General features: G+C 55.0%; 1 protein-coding gene across 9 annotated transcripts in view; it reads left to right on the top strand.

The window, feature by feature from the left end:
• Positions 1–15,142, top strand: part of ST3GAL3 (ST3 beta-galactoside alpha-2,3-sialyltransferase 3) — a 183,484-nt gene extending 168,342 nt beyond the window's left edge. For 6 of the 9 annotated variants that reach the window (XM_035018781.1, XM_035018780.1, XM_035018777.1 and 3 more), the window contains 3 exons: positions 8,438–8,584; positions 8,780–8,926; positions 14,276–15,142. In XM_035018781.1, the coding sequence (XP_034874672.1) occupies positions 8,438–8,584; positions 8,780–8,926; positions 14,276–14,365 (384 nt within the window). In that variant the 3' untranslated portion in view covers positions 14,366–15,142. Of the gene's footprint in view, positions 1–8,437; positions 8,585–8,779; positions 8,927–9,509; positions 11,279–14,275 lie in introns of those variants that run through there. The other 3 variants (XM_035018786.1, XM_035018785.1, XM_035018779.1) reach the window with 2 other exon arrangements.
• The last annotated feature ends 5,022 nt before the right edge of the window (positions 15,143–20,164 follow it).

Genomic DNA, 20,164 nt, shown 5'->3' with positions numbered 1-20,164 from the left:
ACAATGTGTTCAAATTATCATACATGATGCTGGCAAGAGTGGAGTGACAGGTGCTTTCAGAGGCCACTGGTCAGATTGGAAATGGGGACGAGATTTTTGGAAAGGAAATGACATTTGGCACCAATAGCCATTATCCAAAGGAAGGACAATCTGTAGGCAATGATTTTTATTATAGTGTTATCTGTAATGGCCAAACCCAAATATAACCTAAGGGGTTCATTACGTAAATTGTAGTTTAATGACTCGGAGGAGTGTCAGCGACCCTGCAGCAGGGGTGGGCGCTCCCGCCAGCGTTGTCAGGGCTGCCCCCACCCCCACCCTGCTGCTTCCTGCGGGTAAGGTCACCTCAGCCCGCGTCTTCGCGTCTTCGCGTCTCCGAGTTTCATTTTCCTCTTCTGTATGGTGAGGATAGGAACAGCTTCCCCGCGTGGCTCCCTGTCAGGCCGCCCTCAGGAGTGAGCGGGTCAGTGCCCTGGGCGGCACCGGACACACGGTGCTCCTCCCGAGGATGACCATCACCTTCTGAGAAGTGAGACTTGGCCAGGCAGGGGCCCAGGAATGAGTGTGTCAGGGACGGCAGCGGGCCTTGGGCACAGGGCAAGGGCCACCTGGTCAGGAAGGTCCTGCCACCCCATGTCTTGGCCTCCGGGACACTTAAAGAAGCCCAGGACCCTAACCAGCTGCCTGCCCCAGCCTCTGTAGATGCTGGATGAAGTTCGGGGCACAGAGAAGAGCATGGGTGATAAGTGTGGTATATTCGGTGAATCGGTGTAACTGGTGTGTGACGTGAGTGCAGTCATGCCCCGAGACCTGGCCAAGAAGGCGCCTGGCTCTCCTCCAGCCGCACCCCTTGCCGTGGAGTGAAGAGGAGATGCCCACCGAAGGACCATCCTCACTTGGTAGGCCAGTCCTGGCACCTAGAGACCTTAGAATTTCTTGCGCTGGCAGGGCCAGGTCCACTTCCATCCTCCTGAAGACAGAATACGCCTCCACGTGCAGACCTGGAAGGCCAAGGAGGGCTGTTTGCAGAGGCTGGGAGCAGAAGGTGGATGTGGCGGCTGGGGAGTCTGCTCACATGTGCATAGCACTTACGGTGTGGGGTGGGAGCGGGTGTGGGGAGAGGAGGGAGGCAGGCTGGGGCTGGCTCTCCTTACACCACCACAGCCCGGCAGGAGTCTGGATTCTAAATTCAAACCTGGATTTCCAGGTGGTTTTTCAAGGGAGAATAGAATATATTTTATTTAACAGCTTGATACCTTGATCTGTAACTTCCAAATATTTAGGATCTAAAATTTAGACATGTGGTACATGGAATCCATTTGTAATTTTGTCCTTGGCCCCACAAGCATTGGGGGTGCTGCATGGATATGGGGGCAAGGGCTGCAGATGAGGCTGGGTAAGCAGGGATAGAAGGTAAAGGGTCACATCAAGGAGCTTGGACTTCATCCTGTGGTATAAACAATAGCAGAAGCCAGCGAGCTGACTTGTTGCCAAACATATTACATGCAGGACTGACTTGTCATAGCACAAACCACTATGAAGTAGGAACTATTCTTATTTTCCTTATTGTGTAGATGAGGATAAGACGACTTAGGGCAAATAACATGACTGGGACACAGAGTTGGTAGTTAGGGTGTCAGGGTTCAAAGACAGACCTACAAAATCATAGGGGCAAGCCAGGGTGGGCTGACGGACAGTGTGAACTTGGGAAACATATGGTTGCGTGATGGATCTGCCCAGAAGCCACAGATTTGGTAGTTGCTTGGTTCCTGGGGGTGAGGGAGAGGGAAAGGTCAAGGGAGATGGAGGACTCATGTCTGGGTTTTTGGGGAAGAATGATGGTGGTGGATCCTCGGGGAAAAGAGATTGGAGAAGAAAACAAGCCTCTTGGGCCTTGGTTTCTTTAGCAGGGGACTGGACTAGATGCTGTTAAAGGTCTCTTTTTGTATGATTGTAATCTGTGTTTTGAGGGTTGTTGGTTAAAATGTTATAGAATCTATTTGTACAAAAAGTACATGGTTTATATATAACAGGCACTCAAGTATTCGTTGATTGGTTGATCTGGGTTAATCATTAGCTCTGAGATATTTGCATCTGTAAATAGCCTTCTTTTTGAGCTCTTCATTTTTTTTAAGGGGGGAGGGGCAGAGGGAGAGGGAGAGAGAGAATCTTAGGCAGGCGGGCTCTGTCTCATGATCCTGAGATCATGACTTGATCCAAAATCACGAGTCGGACACTTAGCTGACCGAACCTTCATTTTGCGTGTGGTTTTGTTAGTCTGTCACCTTGCTGTCCCTCCCATTTTATGTGCCATGCATGTGAATGTTTTTTGGATATGTCTTCTCTGTATATATTTTAAATAAGTATAGCAGATATTTTAAACCTCTCTTTGGCTCTTTCTCACATTATAATAACCCCACCATGTATTGAGGTATTTGTATACCACCCTGTTTTTTCCACTGCATTACAGATTCCTGCTGGATTAGGAAAACAAAAACCAGGCCTACGCTTTTAATTATCCTGCCAAGCTGTCCCAATGGGCAGTGGAAAGCCACTGAACATTGTAGTCCTGAGAGTGTGCGGGATCGGATTTGTGCAGGGAAGTGAAGGAATTGAAGGTGGAGGTGGGAAGCCCTGGTGGCCGTTGGGGTGACCCTGGGAGAGGTGGTGGCCTGTCCCAAGGAGGTAGCAGCAGAGAGCAGGAGGGAGTGCATCTGCCCTGCTCTGGGCCGCAGAAAGCCAGCCCGTGGTCAGCGTCTCTACTCCCAGACCTCTCATCAACTAAAGGAGGGGGGGAAGAAGGGGCTGCAGGAGGAGACTCCACGAGGGCACGGGGGAAGCGCGGGCCCCGGCTGGGGAGGTGCCTTCGTCCCAGAAGCTTTCCCCATTGCTCTTGGCTGTGCTGAAGAGCTGGGCGAGGTGCATCAGCAGGAGACCGGCGGCGGCCGCACACGGATGAGCTGCATCCTGACTTGACAGAGGCAGGGACATTCCTGGAGGGGGAGGGACTGGACAAGGAATGCAGCCCACAGCCAGCCTTGAGGAGAGGTTTGATCATTCTGGGGGCCTCTGCGCTGGGTCCTCTGGGGCAGGGAAGTGAGCCATGAGAGGCCTGGGCCACATTAGAGTAGGCCTTCTGGGACAGGGCTGTGTTCTGGCGGTGGGCTTGGCCGTGTCGCCCAGCGTGGGGAGGCTCCGGAGCATCTGGCACTGCCATATAATCCTCCCAGCTATCTGGGAAGTGGGCCCTGTCATCCCTGTTATGCATGAGGAAGTTGAGGCTTGAAGCGATGACGTGACTGGCCCAGGTCACACACGTGTGCAGTCAGGACGGGAAGCTCAGTTTTACGGGCTCCAGCCCTCCTGCTCTGCACTGCATCCCCGTCTCTCTCATGGCTCCTGTCAGTCTCCGCCCCCAGCGCCTCGGCTTCCACCTGCCCCTTCAGTGTTGGTGGTTATGGGGTTCTCATCCCCTCTCACCCGATGACCAGAGATTCTTTTTTTTTCCTTTCCAAGTTTTTATTTAAATTCTAGTTAGTTACCATACATAACAGTCTGTTTAGTTTCCAGTGTAGAGTTTAGTGATTCGGTGCTTCCATACAACACCCAGTGCCCTCCTCAGTGCCTGTCCCCTATTTCCCCCATCCCGATACCAAAGATTCTTCAGCAGAAGTCAGCAGATCCCTTGACTTAGGGGATCCCGTGACCCTCCGCAGCGGTGTACAGAATTTGTAAGGTGTATGTGCTTGTGTGTGTTTTTCTTTTCTTTCTTTTTTTTTTTTTTTAAGATTTTATTTATTTATTTGAGAGAGAGAATGAGATAGAGCATGAGAGGGGGAGGGTCAGAGGGAGAAGCAGACTCCCCGCTGAGCAGGGAGCCCTATGCGGGACTCGATCCCGGGACTCCGGGATCATGACCTGAGCCGAAGGCAGTCGCTTAACCAACTGAGCCACCCAGGCGCCCCTTGTGTGTGTTTTTCTGAGAAGAGAAGCCATAGCTTTTATTATAGGAGACAGGCTGGGGTTTTGTTGGTACTTGATGTTTTTACGGCTGGGGAAACCCCGAAATGCCTGAATCATGTCTTGGTCTTATTCCTCCTTTCCCTGAAATTCCTGAGGAGACTCTGCCTCAGGACAGTGACAGATGGGAAAAAAGAAACTAGCGCCGCTGAATGGCTCAGTGTGTCAGTTCCGGGGCTCTCCTGCAGGGCTCCCTGGGACTCGAGACCCACCCGCAGGCCCCCTTTCCCCGGGGGCAGGGAGCAGAAGCTGATCAGGAGCTGGGCCCGCTGCTGTACAACAGCAGGGAGTTAAAAAGAGGGTGTGTGTGTATGTGTGTGTGTGTTAGAGAGAGAGAAAGACTTCTTGCCTTATCCCAGTAAATGTGACACTCAGTACCCTCAAACCTAAGTGGCCAGATCAGCTGCTTCTCCTCCCCACTGAAGCTTTGGGCAGAATCTCACAGAGAGCAGAGCTAATGAGCTCATTTCCAACAGTTTCACATAGTAGTCACATAGGGGACATTGTAGTCCTGAGAGTGTGCGGGATCGGATTTGTGCAGGGAAGTGAAGGAATTGAAGGTGGAGGTGGGAAGCCCTGTTTCAGAGAGGACATCTCATGTCATGGGGAGAACCAGATTCTGAAGTTGGATCCAGCCAGATTCTCCCCTTGCCTCTCTGAGCCCCAGTTGCCTCCGTGAAATGGGATGTGGGGCACCTTACCAGGTGACTTCTACTCACCTGGGAGCTGCTGGAGGGCAGAGGGGAGGTCCCATTCATCCTTAACCCCAGGCCCCAGACTTCCTGAGGCGGGAACAGTAATGACGATGGTCAGTGGTGTGGCAGAACATCCATCTTGGCATCATGACACTCGGGTTTGAATATTGGCCCAGCCACTTGTGTGACCTTGATCGAGCATGTTGCTTCTTCTTGGGGTCTGTACCTGTGAAGTGGGTGAAAGTGGAGGAGATGTAAACAGGTACGGTCTGGGAAAACTAGCCGGGAGCCTTGCACCGCCCCCCCCCCCCCAGCTGTGCCCGTTCCTGGCTCTCCTGAGCAGCCCCTGTGCCTCCTGCTCTTCAGGTGCGGGGAGGGCAGGCATGGGTGGGAACCCCAGGTGGGGAACCGTTGGGGCCTGCCAGGCTCCACAGAGGGGACAGGGGCCCAGCACAAGCTGGTACCTGCATTCCTTTCAGTCCACACCTGGCCCTCTCAGCAGGGGCTCCTCCCCACGTCCGCCTAAGATCTTGGCCATCTCTACCCTTCCCTTTCCTACCGGGTCCTGTGGTCCCTGCCTTTGGGTCTGTGGGATTCTGAGAAGATAGACTCAAAAGAAGCAGATGACCAGGAAGCCAGAATGGGCTGGAGACATGAAGAATCCAGTGTGGATTCCTGGGTTTCTGGTTTAGAAGATGGGGTGGATAGTAGAAGAGAGAACAGATAGTAGAAGACATAGAAGAACATCCAGAGAGTAGAAGAGGAGACAGAGCAGATCTGGAGAAACCACAAACCACAAACCACATCCAGCAACAGCGGATTGGTTCAATAAGTTATGATAAATGCTGGTGACATGGTTCTTAGAAAACATACTTTTGATGTCTGTAACATTCAGTTATAGAGATGGATCATTTAGCTGAACCTCTGCTGTATATTTCTGGATTTTCCTCTGGTTTGAATTGCATTTTCATAAACAACACTGGCGTAAACAGCTTTTTACAAAGGTCTTCACCATCCTGATTACTTTTAGAAGAGAAATGTTGCAGTCATCAGATACAAAAACAGCCTTGAGGCTTTTGATACATATTGTCAGGTTGCTTTTTAGAAAGGCTCTACCGATTTTACTCCTATAGCAATGCAAGAGAATCCCAGCGGGGTGTGCCGACCACCACAGGCACCGAGATACGTACACGGACACACACACACACACACACACACACACACACGTACACATATTTTAGAGGATAACAGAGCATCTTATTTTAATTTGCATCTCTTTGTCACTATTGAGTTTGTTAACCTTATTTTATGTTCTTTTATGGTGTCCCATTAATTTTTTCATGAATTTTAAAAATATGTCTTATTATCTGTGACAAAATATTTCTCACTTTTTTGTTTCCTTCATAATTTTACTTATTCTATTTTTGATATACCAAAGCCCTTAAGAATGTTTACAAAGTCAAAATCTGTTTTTTTAAATTTATTTCTAATATTTGCATTAACATGTCAAAAGTTCAGTGATAGGGGTGCCTGGGTGGCTCAGTCATTAAGCATCTGCCTTCGGCTCAGGTCATGATCCCAGGGTCCTGGGATCAAGCCCCGCATCGGGCTCCCTGCTTGGCGGGAAGCCTGCTTCTCCCTCTCCCACTCCCCCTGCTTGTGTTCCCTCTCTCGCTGTGTCTCTCTCTGTCAAATAAATAAATAAAATCTTAAAAAAAAAAAGTTCAGTGATAAAATATACACCTCAATTTTCTTTTAGTTTTGCTTTTTCAGCATTTAGTTATTTTGGGCACAGTGTGAGGAGAGGAAGTAAAAGGATCTTTTTTCTAAAGAGCCAATTTTCAAATACCACTTGCTGGGAAAATCATCTTGTGCCCACCAACGGTGAAGCTTCCTTTATCATAACCTAAGCTGATACATATATACGTATATATTGCTCTGCTTCTGGGCTCTCTTGTTTCATTGATCTTTATGTTGATTCTTAGACATCTACCAATGTCTTAACAATTGCAAATTCATAATATACTCTAATATCTAATTTTTAAATTTGGGGGCTATTTTACCTGTTAAATATTTTGGATGGGTTTTTGGAATCCTTTTGGTAAATTTCAAAGGTCCTATTGGGATTTTTCTTAGACTTCTGTTAAGCCTACATGAATCTGGGCAGACTTGGCATTGTGTTAGTATTCAGCCTTCCCATCCAAAAACATAGTTTGTCTCTCCTGTTTTTTTTTTTTTTTTCAAGTCATCTTTTTATATCTCTCAATAAATGATTATAGGCTTTTTAAATTATTATTACAGGTCACATATCTTTAAGTCTGTTGCTCAGTATTTGATATTTTTCATTAGGATTGCAAATGGGATCTCCTTTGTATTATATCTGGTTGGAGTGCACATCCCATTACTAAATTATTCTCTCCATTCTAAGTTGAGTTGTTTTTTTTTAGGTTTTCTAGGCAAATAACAAACACCCTGAGATACGAGGTTAGAGTCCATGGGCTTGGTAATGCCTCCAGTCTGCAAGGTTGGTGCAATTCTCTCCAACAGTAGTCAGAGTCCAGCTGTAAGGGTGGAAAAGGTGGCTGAATGGGTCAAGCCCAAGTTCAGGGGTTCCTGAGGCTGGGGCAATAGAAGGGCAAGGGGCAGGGGGCTGAAGGAGCTCACAGGAAAGCTCCCTAGAGTGACCGACTTCAGGGACTAGACCAGAAAGGGCTTGGGTACTGGACACAAAGGTAGGGCTGGGGACTGGAGGAAGGGAGAGTCCGGAGAGGACGTTGTGGCCCTGGAATGGATGCTGGGATGTCAGGTTTGAGAGCTGACGCCTTTCCCATACAGGACTGGGCTCCCTGAGATCTCCACTTTGCAGTTAAAGATACTAAAGCTCTGGGGCACCTGGGTGGCTCAGTCGTTGGGCATCTGCCTTTGGCTCGGGTCGTGGTCCCGGGATCCTGGGATCGAGCCCCGCATCGGGCTTCCCACTCGGAGGGAAGCCTGCTTCTCCCTCTCCCCCTGCTTGTGTTCCTGCTCGCTATCTCTCTCTCTCTTTCAAATAAATAAATAAATAAATAATCTTTAAAATAATAATAATAAAGACTCTAAAGCTCTGAGAGCTTGTCACTTGCCTAAAGTCACCCACTGCTAATCAGTGGCTTACTGTGTTCCGCTGTGCCTTACTAGCTCACGTTCTGTCCTTATTTTTCAGGTTCACTTTAGAACAGTTGACTGAAAGCAAGGAGAGACAGCAGAAGGGAAAGGAGGCGAGCCCAGCAGAGCAGATAGGAAAGAGAGAGGGCAGGCTCCTCGTGGGCCCCTCAGTTAACTGCAAAGGGGAGGGGACAGCTGGGCTGCTCGGTCCTCCTGCTGATCCAAGAATCTCCTCAGACCAGAAGAGCACACCTCAGGGCACCACCCTGTGTGCCCCTGCCCTGCAATTCACTCTGTGTCCTCCCTTATACTCTGTGGCCCCGCCATGTGCTCACTGTCCTCCACCACATACTGTTGTCTCTATCATACATCCTGTGTCATCCCCCCCGACCCCTGACCCCAACACACCAGCTCATCCCTCTGCCATGGTGTTTCTTCCCCATGCTCTGGGTTCACCAGTATATACATCATGCCCCACTTGTTTCGTTTGCCTGTACACACTTGGGGCCCTGCCACACACACATGGTCCCATGGCGAGCTGTGTGCCCAGCTCACGCCCACTTATGCTGTGTCTGCAGAGTGCATCAGATGGCTTCTGGAAATCTGTGGCCACGCGGGTGCCCAAGGAGCCCCCTGAGATTCGCATCCTCAACCCATACTTCATCCAGGAGGCCGCCTTCACCCTCATCGGACTGCCCTTCAACAATGGCCTCATGGGCCGCGGGGTGAGATAGCGGGGCCCTGGGAGAGGGCACGGGGAGCAGGGTCAGAGATGCCTTGGGAGGGGAGGCCAGGGTGGCAGGGTGAGGGGCAGGGGGCCTAGTCCTCGGAAAAGGAGCTCAGCTCTGGTGAGTGCGGCTAAGGGTCTCAGCCTGGCTCAGTTCTCCAGCTGAATTCTGCACCTCATCCGTCCCCTCCAGAACATCCCAACCCTTGGCAGTGTGGCAGTGACCATGGCACTACACGGCTGTGACGAGGTGGCAGTCGCAGGCTTTGGCTACGACATGAGCACGCCCAATGCACCCCTGCACTACTATGAGACCGTGCGCATGGCAGCCATCAAAGAGGTGCCGGGCTGGGCGGGGGGCATCCCTGGGCGGGGCCGAGGGAGGGGTGCTCCCAGCACAAACCAGCGGAAAAGGGTGAGCCAGTGGCTGGTCCAGCTGCCCAGAGTTCGCAAAGTTGGGTCACTGGAGGTCCATCCCTGCCTTCAGGTCTCTGATCACCACGCATCCTCTGTGCCCCTGAACCTAGCACCTCCTTTCCCACCCTTCTCGCCCCAAACGTTCCCTCCCTGGCCCTCTCCCTGCCCTTTTCCTGCACCTGCCTCATCCTTTCTATTCCCAAATGCCATATGCTAATCCTGGCACTAGCTCAGAGCCATCTTCTCCATCGAAAGCCCTGTCTTCGCCCAGAAGACTTCCATGCCCCCTCAAACCTCCCTGAGACATTGCCTCTCTGTGCCGGGACAGTCCCTGTACCCCTCTGCCCTCCCCTGTGAAGGAAGACCTGAAGCACTGATGCTCTTGATCACCCAGAATGGCTTCCCAGGTGATCCATATGTCCAGGTGCCTTCATGTTCAAGAAGCATTCCGGGTCTCGGGGCTGGCAGTCAGCCTCTTCTGACAGCATCTCTGCCTTCACATCCAGAGCCCCTGTGAACGCCTCTTACAGTCCCCTCCACTGCCACCACCAGCCTTCCACTGACACCAGCCTGGGACCTGCACATCTTGGGCCAGCGCTTTGAGCAGGTTCTCTGCTCCCACATGGGGGGCTGGGGTGGAGGGGGTGTTGGAGGACGCCTCCCCTCTGTGCAGATTCCTAGTTCTGTAAATGCAGGGGTTCCCATCTCAGCCAGCCCTCCTTCCTGCTCATCACCTTTCACACGCCCTCCTCCAACCCAGAGCCCTGGCCCCCTCTCCGCCCCCCTCGTCCCGTGGGAAAAGAGGCTGTAGCGGGGACTCCGGCAACTCCTGCGGGCTTGTCCTCTCTGCCCTCCTCACTCCCTCACAGCCTGGCTTCCCCCTTCCCCCATGACTCCCACTAAGGTCACCAGTGACTCAGCTCAAGGCTGCCAAATCCAGTGGACACGTGTAAGCCTCATCCTTCCTGACCTCTCAGAAACGCTTTTTATGTTGATCACTCCTTCCTCTTTGAAACTTTTCCTGCTCAGACTTGCGAGTCCGTAATCTCTGGTGTTCCTCTCACTTCACTTGCTGGTCTCTCTCGTTCTCTTCCTCAGCGTCCTTGATTTCAGTCCACCCCAAAAGAATCAACACTCGCTAGGGCTCTGTCCTGGACCGTCTTCTCACTGTCCACGTTCTCCAGGAGCTTGACATCCCCGTCCGTGGCTTGAATCCCCTTCTGTATGATTGCACGCATGTTGCTCACTCAGGCCACCTCAAGTGATGAGAAGTTACTGCAGGAATTTAAGAGAGACTTGGGAAACCAGGAACGGCCTTACAGCGGGGCCCCCAGGGTAGCCTGGAATGGGGTTCAGGGTGGGGGGCCCGTCCCGGGGCTAGGACAGCTCCCGACTGATGCCGCCCCTCTCAGCAGTGGTTCCAGACCTGCCTCCTTGTTGCCAGGAGCCCGTTGGTCTTTCCATCTGTGTCTCCTCGTGTATCTTCTTGCTTTCTTGGCCTTGCCAGCCCCCACTCTGAACCACTAGCACTGCCTCCACCTGTCTCCTGGCTTCTGTTTGCTCGAATCTTTGGCCTCTTACTCCTTTTATGTGCACTTTGCGTCAGAGTCCCAGGCAGAGGGTGCGAGGCCGTAACCAGCTCACGCGGGGCTTCGTGGGCCGTGGTGAGGAGTTGGGACTCGACTCTGAAGGTCAGGAGGAGCTACGGGAGGCTTTTGGGCTGTAGATTAGCGTGTAGTAGGCCAGTCTGGCTGCAGCACGGAACAGAGGGGCACGAGGCAGAGATCGATCCTGCCGGGCCGCTGTTCCAGCAGTCTAGGCAAGAGACGAAGGCTCCTGGCCAGGAACTGTTCAGAGGCGATGAGAAGCCAGAGAAGAGACTGCATTTTCAATCAGTAGGTCTTGTCTCAGTGCAGGAATGAGGGAAGACTGCACCTTCCCTGAAACCCTCTGGTGGATCCTGTTTCCTTTCTTTCTTCTTCAGTTTCTGGGCCAAATTGCCCCCCCCCCCAGCCCCACCCCATTATCTCTGAAAGTGGCTGGCTTGAGGCTCACGACATCGGCTGTGCCTACCCCGTGCAGGGTGCTGGGGACTTCAAGCTATGAGATCAAATGTCCTGGGTTTAGAACCTTTCTTTCCTTCCCAGTAAGGGGAGAATGATAGCACCCACCCCCTAGGTTTGGGGAAGATTAGACACGATAATGGGTAAAAAAAAAACCAAAAAAAACGGCCTGGCACATAGTAAGCACTCATAAATGTTAGCTGTTATTATTAATGGTTTTTTTAATTTATTTTTTTAAAGATTTTATTTTTTGACACAGAGAGAGAGACAGGGAAAGAGGGAACACAAGCAGGGGGAGTGGGAGAGGGAGAAGCAGGCTTCCCGCCGAGCAGGGAGCACGATGTGGGACTCGATCCCAGGACCCTGGGATCATGACCTAAGCCGAAGGCAGACGCGTAACGACTGAGCCTCCCAGGCGCCCCGCCGTTATTGTTTTATCTGTACTTATCGCCGTTCCCTCCCGGTATCCTGGCGGAAGATTCACTGGAAATGCCGGTGCCTGGGTTTAGCATCCCTGCTGTCCACCTTGAGGGTCTGCAGGAAGCAGGTGAACCGTTCAGCACCCTGGCCCCAACACCGCTTCCCTCCGCTCGGCCCAGGGGCCCGTTCTCCAGGCCCAGCAGGAGGGGGTGGGCCGTGGAGACAAGCAGAGCACGGGTTCCGTGCTGGGGGACATCCAAGGGAAGGGACATCAAAGGAGTTCGGAGAGGAGACAGAGTGAAGGTAGGGAGGAGTTAGGAAGGTGCAGGGTCGTGGAGACCAAGGGAGCAGTGTTCGGGGCCTGTCCCCCACGTCAGGCACTGTCAAGAAGTCCAGTAAGAGGAGCACTGGGAAATGGCCAGTGGCTGCACTGGTGAGGAGGCCCCGCAGACGATGGGGAGAGCAGCTTCGAAGGCCAGTGGCTGCGCAGGGAGTAAAGGCAGTGCAGAGAGGCAGGCATGGTGCCCAGTACGTGCTCCAGGGAAGCAGGGACAAGGAGGAGGAGGAAGGGGATAGAGCAGCAGCTTGCTCAGGGCCGAAGTGGGCTCACACAGGACTGTGCGGCCCGGCGGAGAAACTCGGGCTGGAAACGTCCAGTTGTGAGTTGTGAGCCCAGCTGCCGGTTCAGGTCTGCAGCCAGTAGAGTACGAAGCACAGGCGGTCGGGGCAGCACCAGGGTTTAATGACTGGGCGAAGGACGAGGAGCCAGAGATGGAGATGGAAAAAGAGCCGTCACAAGGACAGCTGCATCCAGAATCAGGAGTCCTGCTGTGGCTGGGGACCCAGGACTGCCAGAATTCTGCCCCAGCCCGTATATGGTGTAGACAACACGGTGTAGACAGCTCTGGTAAGCTCCTGTGCTGTCTGCATGGAAGGGAGAGTGAGGAGGCCTTGCCTGGTCTAAGAGAGCTACAGCCCAGGGCCAACCTTTTTGTTTACTATTTTATTATGGACACGGTCAAACATATTCATAAATGTAGAAAATAATATGATGAACTCTCAGGCACCTGTGACCCACTTCCCTCAGTTAACAGCACATGGCCAGTGTTCATCTGTTCTTCCTCTCATGCACCCCTCCCCACTGATTATTTGGAAATAAGTCTCAAATATCATATCATTCCAACCATAAATATTTCAGTAGCTTTCTCTAAAAGATAAGAACTTTTAAAAAATAATCACAATACCATTATCACACCTAAAAAAATTAATAATTCCTTAATATCACAAAAAATGTCCAGTCTTGGGGTGCCTGGCTGGCTCAGTTGGAAGAGCATGCAACTCGGGTTCATGAGTCCGAGCCCCACAATGGGTGTAGAGATTAATGTAAAAATAAATAAATAAATAAATAAATAAATCCGCTTTAAAAACAATGTCCATTCTTCCACTGAGCTTTCAACCATCAGTGACTCCCAATGGGTGTTCTTAAAACTAACCCATCAGATTGGTTGCTTCTTCCTGGGGGTGATGAAGGGGAGACATAAGGAAAGAGCAGTATAAGTTTACACATCTGTTCGGATCCTGGCCCTGCCATTCCCCCAAGCCTCTGTGTTCTTAACCCACAAAATCGAATTTCATTCAGCACATCTTTATTGAGCACCTACTGTGCCAGCCAAACAGTCCCTGCCTTCAAAGAGAGACAGTGTGCCAGACGATTGACTCTTCGAGGGATGAGGGCAGAGCATGCTGGGGGTCTGCAACAAGAAGGGACAGTTCAGACAGCAGAGTGTCATGACAGGAGCCTCGAGGGAGCTGGAGGTTTTAGGGAGTTTGGAGGGACAGTCGTGTAGTCGCAGCGGTTGAGAGAGGAGGCAGACCCTGCAGACCTTCCAGGTGCCATGGGCGTGGAGTGGGGGAGAAGAAACAGTCACCATTTGAGATGTGTCTGAGGGACACTGTCCTTAGGGGCAGCCGGGTTCGTGGTTAGCCCAAGAAGTCGAAGGGCATAGTCAGAGGATACAGGGAATTTGGCCTGCGTTTCTGATTGAAGAGATTTGGCAAGCTGCAGAAAGTTGACGGGATGAGAATAGGGCCAGGACAGAGCCCTGGGTCCTTTGCACCAGCCAGCGGTTCCCGTGCACACCGCCATGAGGTTCCCACAGAGCGGTCAGGGGTGTACAAACTACGGAGAGGCTGTCCGCTTTCCCTGAGTCAGTCAGTCTTTTTTCATTCTTTGAGAGACTTAGCCACCAGAGCCTCCTGGTGCGAGTTCTGGGGACAGGACAGAGTCTGAGCCTGGGTGCAGTCTTCGCCCAGGAAAGCCCAGAAGGCGTCATCTTCCCTGTAATTTCCACATTCACAGAAAGGTGAGCCTCTTGTCCTCAGCCCCCTGGCTCCTCTGATTTCGGAGGCAGGATTTCATCAGCCTGGAGACCAATGCGCATTGCATCAGGCCAGAGGATGACTAAGCCACCCCACTCGGTTCTCCTTCCCCCAGGCCTGGGCCAGCTCTCACTGACTCACATGGCCTACCCTCAGGGTGCCTAGGACCTAGGTGCCCTGGACGCGCTGCCGGACAAGGAGGTGACGTCTGGGGGAATAGGGGGTCGGAAGGCCTCCATCTTCGAACACTTGGAAGAAGAGGAGAGGCAGAGTTCTCGTAGGGCGGAGAAAGGGGTTGTGGGAAGGGAGGAGGATGAGCAGATTTCCCACAATCACAGAGCACTGGGCGAGCAATGGGCAGAAGAGAGCACTGAGCTCCACTCATCCCTTCCCTGTGCCTTTCCTTTCAGTCCTGGACACACAATATCCAGCGGGAGAAAGAGTTTCTGCGGAAGCTGGTGAAAGCACGAGTCATCACTGACCTAACCAGCGGCATCTGAGGTGGGCCCAGCACGCGGCCACGGAGGTCCTGGCACCGCTACGGGGAAGCAGCAAGCACCGCCACCTGCCCGCTCCATTGGCCTCAGTCTGGCTCCGCCTGAAAGGTGCAGGAGTCTTCAGACCCAGAGAAGGACAGTGCCAAGTGGCCGCAGGGGTGGCGAGGCCCTGGCAGGGCAGCCAGAGCTGTGTCTGCCCAGAGGCCAGCCTCAGAGACCAGCGCTTGGCCTCGTTCTCGGCCTGGGGCCTTGAAGCCAGAGGGCCGGGAGGCCGCCGGCCGTGCCCAGCAGGCCCAGCATGCAGGAGGTGGACATCAGGCTGCAAGGCTGCTGCTGGACTCATTTCTCCAATCAGTGTTTGGTGTATTATCATTTTGTGAATTTGGGTGGGGGGGAGGGGAGGGATAATTTATTTTTAAATAAGGTTGGAGATGTCAAGTTTGGTCCACTTGCCATGCAGAAAGAGGCCCACTAGGGGGCCCGTCGGGCTCCCTGTAGAGTGGGGGTGCCGTGACTAGCCTGTGCCCTGCTTGGGGCTAGAGGGAGGTGGGCAGGATCTCATGCCAACCCCCTCCAGCCCATGACACTGTTTTGGCCTTTCTTGAGGAGAAGATGGGGTATTCCCATGCACCAGCCCCTAACTACGCCACAGGGAAACCCTGGAGCCATCGTTGAAGCCGACAAGGCAGACCCTGGGTTAAGCAGAGAGAAGTTCAGAGCTCGGGTGGCGAGGCCTGGCCTAGCGTGATGGGAATGCCCCCCCCCCCCCCCCCCCCCCCCCCCCCCCCCCCGCTCCACGCCGCTGCAGCTGATCCACAGGACAGTGCCCCAGCCTGGACTGACCAACTTGGCAGCTGTTCTAGATTTCGGCAACGACACTGTCAGGTCCTTGGGCTCTGCCTTCAGCCTGGACCAGAGGGAAGTGAGGCTCAAGGACCTTACCCAGGCTGTGGCAGCCACCCTGGGCAGCCATCCTGGAAGCAATAAAGCTCTTCCCTGAATCTGGTCTCCGCTTGCTTTCTCTGACTCTCCTGGAAGAAGCAGGACACTGGGGCCTCAGCAACTCCATTAAACCCAAGGGCCATCTCTCTAGCCCACAGATTCCTCGGTCCCTTTCTCTTCTCCTGTCAACTGCAGGACCTGGGGAGCCACCTGGGGGCCTTCGGAAGCCTCTCCCATCCCACACAGTCCTGCACCCTCTTGGCCTTAAGAGAGGCAGACCAGAGGTACGAGGGCATGCCCCAGAGTCTACCCTACCCTAAAGGAGCCAGAGGGCAGGGGGTAGAGATCCACGGCCCTAGGACAGCACCTCCGGGTCCCCAGAGCCCCAGTTCTGCGGGGACAGAGATTCCTGCAAGCACAAGAAAGCTATGTGCTGAGCCCCCTGACACAGACTCACAGACCACACTTGCTCCTGACACCCCGGGCTGAGCTCCGGAGAGAATATGCCCCACCCCCACCCAAAGCACAAAGGCACACCCTCTCCCCACAGCCCCCCTCTAGCCACACAGAACAGAAAGGCAGAGCCCAGCTCTAGGCACCCTCAGGTAAACCTGGGAAAGAACACCCCCACCCCCACCCCGAGAGCCCTAGAATCTGATCGCTGCCCTCGCAGCGACCCCAGGCAGGCCTGAGATCCGGACAAACACACCTGCATCAGAGGCATGGAGTGAGCTTCCTGTCAGAGCTGCCACTGTGGCAGTTAAGAGAGGCTGGCTGGCCCCCTGGCCTCTCGCTTGCCATCCCAAGGGCCACCAGCATCCCACATGCCCCCTGACTGCTGTGGTTTGTCCTCAGGCAGAAACCGCCTCTGAGGGGAAAGTCGGGCCCTGACGGAGGGACAGGCACACCCAGAACTCCCTTGGGATGCTGCTGGAAACAGGGCACAACTCCAGTGCACATTGTAGTCTACGGGAAGGGTGCCCCCTGGAGTTGTACGGGGCCTAGGCTGCAGGCCTACAAGAGGCAGCCATGGTTGACCAAGTCCCAGGTTGCAGGAAACAGCAAAGAGAGGAGCTATTCACTGCTCGGTCCCCTGTCCCACAGGGGTCCTGTCAGGCCTGTGGACAGCCACCTCCCCCCACCCAGCAGTTCTCCGTGGTCTGGCTTCCACTGCACGGAACCTGCTGTCACAAAGCTGTGGTTCTCGGCCCTGGCCATACACCAGACTAACCTGTGCAAGCTGGAAGATCTGCACATGCCCACCCCAAGATTCTGATTCAGGTTTGGGGTGGGGCCCAGATGTAGGTGGTTTTTAAAGGTCCACAGGAGATCCTGATGCATAGACGAGGTATAGCTGGTCCACACACGCCCCCTGAGCACTTTCATCCCCACCCACGGCTCCCCACTGGCAGCTGGTCGACAATTCCCAAATTGCCCTCTTCGGCCCAGCTCTCTCCACTTTGCTCCAGGCTACACAGTCAGCCACTTCCTGAACATTACCACTAGGGTAATCCACCACACATCTGACACTGAACTCCTGAGCTCCTGTCTCCAGTCTGTCCTCCTCGAGGGAGCCCCAGCTGCCGGCACGCAGCCCCTCCACATGGTCACCCCGGCCAGAGGCGCGCCTTTGTCTGTCCTACCTCTTCATCCCATCCAATCAGGCACCAACTGAGTTTTCAAGAAGATGTGGTCTGAAAAGCCTTGCAGCCCTCTGCTCACCCCACGTCTCTGCTTCAGACCCCTGTCTCCCCAGCAGCCTCGTTACGTCTCCCCCAGACCAGCCAGTCACTGCAATGCATGTCTGGTTGCACCATTCTGCTGCCTGAAACCCTTCAGTGGTCCCCAGGGCCACTGCTATGAAGTCCAGACTCCCCAGTATGACACAAAGGATCTGGCCTTCCCTTACCTCTATCCATGTTACTCAACCTCCAGCTCACCTGCCAAATTGCTGTAATTAGGCCCCTGAAATACTACCCTCCAGCCATGCACGTGCATCTCCTCTGTGACCCTCCCTTCCTCGGCCCGGGCACCCGCTCCTACCAGCACTGCCCCGGCAGGGCCCGGGGAGCACCGTGTTTGCTGGCGGGTGGCAGGGCGGCTGGGCGGCTGGAGCGGGGTCGGACCTCCAGCACCCCAGCGCAGCACCTCACCGACCCGACAAGTTCCGTGGGTCTGCTGAGAGAAGAAGCTAGAGGTGGGCCAGATAGCGGAGAGCAGCCGCGGCGGGTCGGCCAGCCGGGACCCAGGAGACCGCACCCATCTCAGGGCCCACGGCGGAGGCAGGGACCGGCCTGTCCCCTCCCTCCCCGCCCTCCGCCCAGCCTCCCAACTCCCTACTTCGCGCGTCTACAAACTCTGAACGCCCAGTTCCCGCGCCTCTCCGCCTCCCGGGTTCTCCGCTCTGCGTCCCAGGGTCCCTTCCCAGCGTCTCCTCCCCACCCCCCGCCCCCGCCCGGCTCGGGGGACCCAGCGTAGCCCAGGGGGGGGGCCAGATCCCAGCAGGTGGAGAGGCCAGGTGAGCCCTGAAAGGTGGGGTTGGGCGGGGGTGCTCCGGGCCCCACCCCGGGATCCGGTGACGCCGGGGCTGGAATTTGACACCAGATGGCGGCGGGCATGAGGCTGCTGAGGGATGGAGTTGGGCCCGGCCCCCAGACACGGCCCACGGGCTCCGCCAGCAGCAGGTCCCTCGGGCCCCAGCCCTCACTGCGTCCCGGACCCAGAGCCCTGCACCGCGGTAAGCCAACCTGTTGGCCCAGCCCTGGGGCTCGGGGGAGCGGGCGGGATAGTTCCCCTCCCCTCCTTTCCCACGTCCTCCCTCTCCTGGGCCGGAGGCACAGGTCTCCGCCCCTCCCAGCCCCCTCAGTCCCCCTGTCGCTGGTCGGACTGCGCTGGCCCGCTCTAATGTGAGGTCCCCGCTGCAGCTACAGGGCGCACACTGGCTGCCAAGGCCACGCTTTTGGCTAAAAAAGGTGCTGCCAGGTGCACAGTCCTGGGCATGAGCCTTTTAAGCTGCGGGGGAAAGCCCAGCACTGGTCCCAGGAAAGGTGCCTAGAAGAACCACGGAGGAGGACCCCTGTGGTGAGTATCCGGCTGGCAGGCGGGGAAGCAAGGACTGGTGGACCAAGTGGCCCCCAGCCTGCCAGGAGGGAGACTGGGCCTGACCTGCCCTCAAGAGACCTGCTCCTGAGCTCCCTCTAGCGCAGGGGGTCACTGAGGCTGCCTGGCCCGGCTTTCCCTCCGGCAATGAGAACAGTCACTAGCCTGGCCCCTCAAGGCCTGATTCAATTAGCAGAGCAGGCCTGGCCCTGGAGGAGCACACCGGGGAGGCCTGGGGAGGTCTGGTCCACAGGTATGCAGACGTTTTGTGTGCTATGGGGTGGGGGTGGATGGTGACAGCTGGGACCCAAGGGCAGACCAGCTGGTGAGGGCTCTAGGGCCCCAGAGGGGTGTTTGGGAATGCCAGCCAGGGTGGGTTCACCAAAGGGTTGGTGGGGCTCAGAAAGGATGGCTGGGCTCAGGAAGGATGGCTCGTGGGGGAAACTTAGAGGAGCAGGGCCAGGCTGCCAGACCCACAGGAAGCTGGAAGGGCAACAGACCTGGACCAGCTCTCAAAGACCAGGCTGAAGTGGAGGCCAGGAGGGCCCTCCTGGGAGTTGCTCAGCCCTGAGTCTATTTGAGGGCCGCCAAAAGCCCACCCCCCCTTTGAGTCTGCAGGCTTGGCAATGCTGCCCCCTGGTGGCCACAGGGAGCCATGCCCAGGCCCTATGTTAGAGGGCCCACCAGCCCCCATCACCGGGGGCTCTTGAGGGACCATCTGTGGTTGAGAAGAGAGAACTCTGGCAGCTCTGGGTCCAGACAGAGAGATCACAGAGGAGCAAGGTGCAGCGGCGCTGGGCGGGCAACACAGGCTGAGGCCGGGGTGTCGCTGACATCAGATAGGTCAACAGCAAGCACCCTAAATCTTCTCTAGGCCACATCTTCCTGCTCGTGACATAGAGACAAAGCTCTCTGTGGGACCCAGTGCGTCCAACTACTTCCTTCTCCAGCTGCTCCTGGCAGCTCCAGCCCTGCAGGACAGAGCAGCGAGGCCCCGGGGAAAGAGACCTGGGATGGTAGGCAGCTGCCGAGCTTCTCTGAGTCTTACTTGCCATCTACCTCTTGGAGTTGTGAGGACTGAAAGAGGGAAACAGGTGCAAAGCACCAACACACAGTTAGGTTCTCAATGCAGTTACTTCTCGACCTGGGTTGAGTCCAGCTGTCCAAGCCCCTTGTACTTCATCTGGAGACACTGAAGTGGAGGGATGACCTGCTCAAAGGATAACTCCTCTCTCAATGCTCCAAGCTGCCTCAAGAGGAGGGGGGGCGGGAGCAAGTCGACTACGGCTGATGGGCGCTCCTGGTATTGACAGAGATGGAGCCCGGATGTGGAAGCCCTTCTGTGCTGCCCCACTGTCCCCAGCCTAGGCGGCAGGTGAGTGGTTCTCCCGGGGGACTGCCACCTGGAACCGAGGAAAGGTGGTTTGATTGGGGAGGAAGCGCAGGGCTTGGCCGGGGCTGGCGACAGAAGCGGAAGGGGAAATGGTCAAGGAGGAACCAGGAGTAAGGAGGAAAGTCAGTGATCTCTGCCCTGGGCTCCCTGAGGCAGCGGACCCACTATCCTCCAACCTAAACCCTCCGGGAGCTCCCCCCACCCACCTAAGCGCCCATACTCTCTCTGATCCCCGCCGCCCCAGCCCCTTCCTGAGCTCCCTCCACCCCGAGCCGACCTGGGTGTCCGATTCCTCCCTGAGGCGCCGCTTCTGTCTCCGCGCAGCCTGCCCTGTGGCCAACCCTGGCCGCTCTGGCCCTGCTGAGCAG

The sequence above is a fragment of the Mirounga leonina genome, unplaced genomic scaffold, assembly GCF_011800145.1.
Source record: "Mirounga leonina isolate KUSES-001 unplaced genomic scaffold, KU_Mleo_1.0 Mir_173, whole genome shotgun sequence".
Classification (NCBI taxonomy): Eukaryota; Metazoa; Chordata; class Mammalia; order Carnivora; family Phocidae; genus Mirounga; species Mirounga leonina.
Note: the sequence above shows the minus strand (reverse complement) of the source record. Positions and strands in the feature narration are given on the sequence as shown.